Source organism: Hibiscus syriacus, unplaced genomic scaffold (assembly GCF_006381635.1).
Source record: "Hibiscus syriacus cultivar Baekdansim isolate YM2019G1 unplaced genomic scaffold, ASM638163v2 tig00113279_pilon, whole genome shotgun sequence".
NCBI lineage: Eukaryota > Viridiplantae > Streptophyta > Magnoliopsida > Malvales > Malvaceae > Hibiscus > Hibiscus syriacus.
In genome coordinates this window covers 544437-549193 of record NW_024063450.1, presented here as the reverse complement: position 1 = coordinate 549193, position 4757 = coordinate 544437, and the positions used below count along the sequence as shown (strand labels likewise).

The following is a 4757-nucleotide window of genomic DNA, read 5'->3' as shown; positions in this document are numbered from 1 at the left end:
GTTTAGTTTTTAAATTTGTAGGTAAACTATATAATATAATATTGAATTTGACGTTTATATTATTGAACTATTATTGAACTCTTGGTTTCTTTAATTATAATATTAAATTTTGGTTTTAACTTTAATTATACACTGTTAAATTTTAATGACATGATGTAGATAGATACTTCCATCGCTGTAATGGACAAAAAACGTTGTTTTGACAACGACTATTGATATCCAAAATGATGTCATGATCTATCAATTTTACCACTAAACTTTTAAACATACCCATTTTTGACATTGTACTTTTTTGAAAAAATTTAACAGAGCTGTTTAAAAGTTTGGTAGTAAAAACGATTCATCCCTAAAGTTTAGTGAATAAAACGATATCGTTTTAGGCTTCAATAGTTGTACCAAAATAGTGTTGTTTTGTCCATTTCCATACACCATTTGGACTTTAGCAGCTTGGTGATATAATTGAAGTTAAAACTAAAGTTCAGTGTTATAATTGGAGAAATTAAAAAGTTAATAATATATACGATACACCGCTTAAAATTAATGGTATCTGAAATAATTTACCTTATATTTTTTATATTTAAATATGTATTGAACATATATATCAGATACAAATATTTTATAAAAAAGTAAGAATCGGAGTAACAAATAGTTTCGAATTTCTACTGCATTTGGTTGACTTACTATGATAAATGATTGAAGAAGATAACATAATGAACAAATTCTGGAAACACATTCCATCCATGTTTTAATGTCTAGGAGATTTGTAATAAGTCAAAGCTGTACAGTCATTAATTGCAGATAATTAGCTGGTGTCAATCCCAAGAACCCACGAACTGATAATACTAGCTAATTACAAGCTTAATTATTCTCTTATGTCATATATATTAACTTTCTTGGTCACTCTCTAGCTCCTTTGTTCCACCATAGCCATAAATGAAAAGCTTTTAGTTGGATCAAAACTTAGAACAGAAGAAAAATAAGAACACGATGAAACCCATATCTTGTCTGTTGTTCTTCTACTGTTCCATTGGTCTCTTTCTGGTTTCTGCTGGTGGGGCTGATGGGTTTCCAGTTCAAATGATGAAGAATCTACCTTGCAGTTGATGAAAAGTAGTTTGATCGATCCGTTGAAGAAGCTCGGAGATTGGAAAACGGCGAGTGACGTCGGTGGAACCGGATTGGCTCATTGTAACTGGACTGGAGTTTGGTGCAACTCCAGAGGCTTTGTTGAGAAACTTGATCTTTCCAATATGAATCTCAGTGGCATTGTGTCGGATCATATTCGAGGTTTGCGCGGTCTCTCGGTCCTCAACCTTTGCAACAACAGTTTCGATACATGGTTGCCGGAGTCATTCGCCAATCTCACTTCACTGACGAGCCTCGATGTGAGTCAGAACACTTCATTGGCGGCTTTCCTACAGGTCTTGGGATGGCTTCAGGATTGAATTATGTCAATGCGTCAAGCAACAATTTCTCCGGGTTTCTTCCCGACGATCTCGGCAATGCGACTTCACTCGAAACCTTGGACTTCAGAGGGAGCTTCTTGGAGGGCACGATACCTACATCTTTTAAGAATCTGCAGAAACTGAAGTTTCTTGGCCTTTCAGGCAACAATTTTACAGGAAAGCTTCCGAGAGATCTCGGAAAACTTTCGGCCTTGGAAACGATCATTCTCGGTTACAATTCGTTCGTAGGAGAAATACCGGGAGAATTCGGAAACCTCACCAATCTTAAGTATCTTGATCTGGCTGTTGGCACTCTCAGTGGTCAAATTCCACCATCATTGGGTATGCTTAAACAGCTAACCACAGTTTTTTTGTATAAAAATAATTTCACAGGAAGGATACCACCAGAGCTTGGAAATGTTACTTCAATGGTGTTCTTGGATCTTTCGGATAACCAGATTTCAGGAGAGATACCTGTAGAGCTAGCTGAGTTGAAGAATCTGCAGCTGTTGAATTTGATGCGAAATCATTTGAATGGTTCAGTACCTGCTAAGCTTGGGGAATTGACCAAACTACAGGCACTTGAGCTATGGAAAAATTCATTGACAGGTTCTTTGCCGATGAATCTCGGTCAAAACTCGCCTTTACAGTGGTTAGATGTGTCATCAAATTCATTATCAGGTGTGATTCCTCCAGGTTTATGTGATTCAGGTAACCTCACCAAACTTATCCTCTTCAACAACTCGTTTTCGGGTCCAATCCCTGTAGGTCTCTCGACATGTATGTCACTAGTTCGTGTTCGAGTGCAGAACAATCTGATTTCCGGACCATTCCGATAGGTTTCGGAAATCTCCCTGTACTTCAGCGTCTGGAATTGGCAAAAAACAATCTTACAGGCCAAATTCCAGTCGATGTAGCTTTGTCAACATCTCTTTCTTTCATTGATGTTTCTTGGAACCACCTTGAATCAACCCTTCCTTCCCACATTTTTTCCATGCCTAATCTACAAACATTCATCGTCTCCCACAACGACTTATCAGGGAAAATTCCTGATCAGTTTCAAGACCTCCCATTAATGTCTGTTCTCGATCTTTCGAGCAACCGTTTCTCTGGAGAAATTCCAGAGAATATAGCTTCTTGTGAAAAGCTGGTAAGTCTAAACCTCAGAAACAATCAGTTCACTGAAGAAATCCCAAAAGCACTTGCAACAATGCCTACATTAGCCATGCTTGACTTGTCCAAAAATTCCTTAGTCGGCTCGATACCTGCGAATTTCGGCACCTCACCGGCCCTTGAAATGCTGAACCTGTCGTACAATAAGCTTGAAGGTCTGCTCCCATCTAATGGATTGTTTATGACCATAAATCCTGAGGACCTTGCAGGCAATGCTGGTCTTTGTGGCGGCATACTCCCACCGTGCTCTTCTTCGAGTCCAATGAAAGCAGCAGAGAAGCCAAGGAAAATGCACATCAAACATGTTGCTGCCGGATTTATCGTCGGAACAGTGGTAATATTATCTCTTGGCATACTATTTTTTGCCGGACGATGGGCATATCGAAGATGGTACTTGTATAACAGCTTCTTCGGTGACTTCTTCAAAACAAGTAACAAAGAATGGCCTTGGAGACTAGTTGCATTTCAACGTTTAAGTTTTACAAGTAATGACATACTCGCCTGCATAAAGGAATCAAACATCATCGGCATGGGAGGAACTGGCATCGTTTACAAGGCTGAAATCCATCGTCCTCGAGCAGTAGTTGCAGTTAAGAAGCTATGGAGATCGGAGACCGACATTGAAAGCAGCGACGACCTATTTGGCGAAGTGAGTCTCCTCGGAAGACTCCGGCACCGAAACATTGTAAGATTATTGGGGTATGTTCACAATGAAGCCAATGTATTGATGGTATATGAGTACATGCCGAAGGGAAATCTTGGGACAGCTCTGCATGGTAAACAAGGAGGGAAGCTGTTGGTGGACTGGGTTTCAAGGTATAACATAGCAGTTGGTGTTGCACAAGGGCTGAATTACCTACACCATGACTGCCATCCCCCTGTCATTCACCGAGATATCAAGTCGAACAACATTCTTCTAGATTCGAATCTCGAGGCAAGAATTGCAGATTTCGGGCTAGCAAGGATGATGGTTCATAAGAACGAAACCGTTTCAATGGTAGCAGGATCATATGGATACATTGCTCCTGGTATGTTTACCATCTGTGATTTTGTACATCAGATTTCTGTCTTCTTTCACAAGAAACCATTTACTAATGTTTTGTTCAAACCTGTTTCATGACAGAATATGGGTACACTCTGAAGGTTGACGAAAAGATCGACATATATAGTTTCGGTGTCGTTCTGTTAGAGCTTTTATCGGGGAAAACACCATTAGATCCTTCTTTTGGAGAATCGGTCGATATAGTCGGGTGGACTAGAACGAAAATTAAGAAAAACCGAGGGCTGGAAGAAGTACTAGATCCGACCATAGCCGGCCAATGCAAGCATGTCCAAGAAGAGATGCAACTGGTCCTAAGGATTGCACTTCTTTGTACTGCAAAGCTCCCCAAGGACAGACCCTCCATGAGAGACATCATTACAATGCTCGGTGAGGCAAAGCCAAGGAGGAAAAGTGTATGTGAAAATGGGGGTCACCATTTTAGCAAAGAGGGTCCAATCTTTAGCAACTCACCTGTTATAGGGCTTCTGTAATTTTTTTTCTTCTTCTTTTCAGGCTAATATTGTCCATTAATTTCTTTTTTATGTACAAAGTTTCTTGAAAAGCCGGCTCTATTGCAGGCTCAGTTGCAACCATGCAGGCAACAAAGAGATAAATGCTCAAGTGAAATCAGAAATTCTGTTGAATAAAAGTATCTTCAATCTTTTCACAGAATACATGATAAACTTGATGACATGAACAAGTAAAATCTATAGTGAAAACATTTTATACCTATGCTGTTATTACTACCTGCGAACCTTTAACCCCTAAAACCAGACATGCGAACATAAGATTTATGTGAACCTTCATATATGCGGATCGTGTCCTGCGGACCACTAATAGTGATCGTATGTCAATCACCTACTCTCTCTGTGAAGTATCCCGTGTATGATTGCCACCGATCAAGTGCTGATACATGTGGTCTCCTAATTTAAGCAATCACTCCCTAGAACATCCAATCAATATTAATGTCACGATAACTTCTGATGAACACCTATCCAAGACATTATAAATAGTGATGCAGGAGAGAACAAGGGGACGGGAACACTTCACCACCAAACCAGATCAATACCATCAAAACTACAGCACCGGAATTATCC

At 39.6% G+C, this 4757-nt stretch overlaps 1 protein-coding gene across 1 annotated transcript; it reads left to right on the top strand.

Annotated features, from left to right (window-relative positions):
• Positions 1-1061: 1061 nt before the first annotated feature.
• Positions 1062-4250, top strand: LOC120186109 (leucine-rich repeat receptor-like protein kinase PXL1; the record flags this gene model as incomplete). The annotated part of the gene is given in 4 exon segments (XM_039190139.1): positions 1062-1395; positions 1398-2270; positions 2273-3646; positions 3742-4250. Coding segments are annotated over 4 exon segments (2991 nt in total), but the record flags the coding sequence as incomplete, so codon positions are not given.
• Positions 4251-4757: the final 507 nt, after the last annotated feature.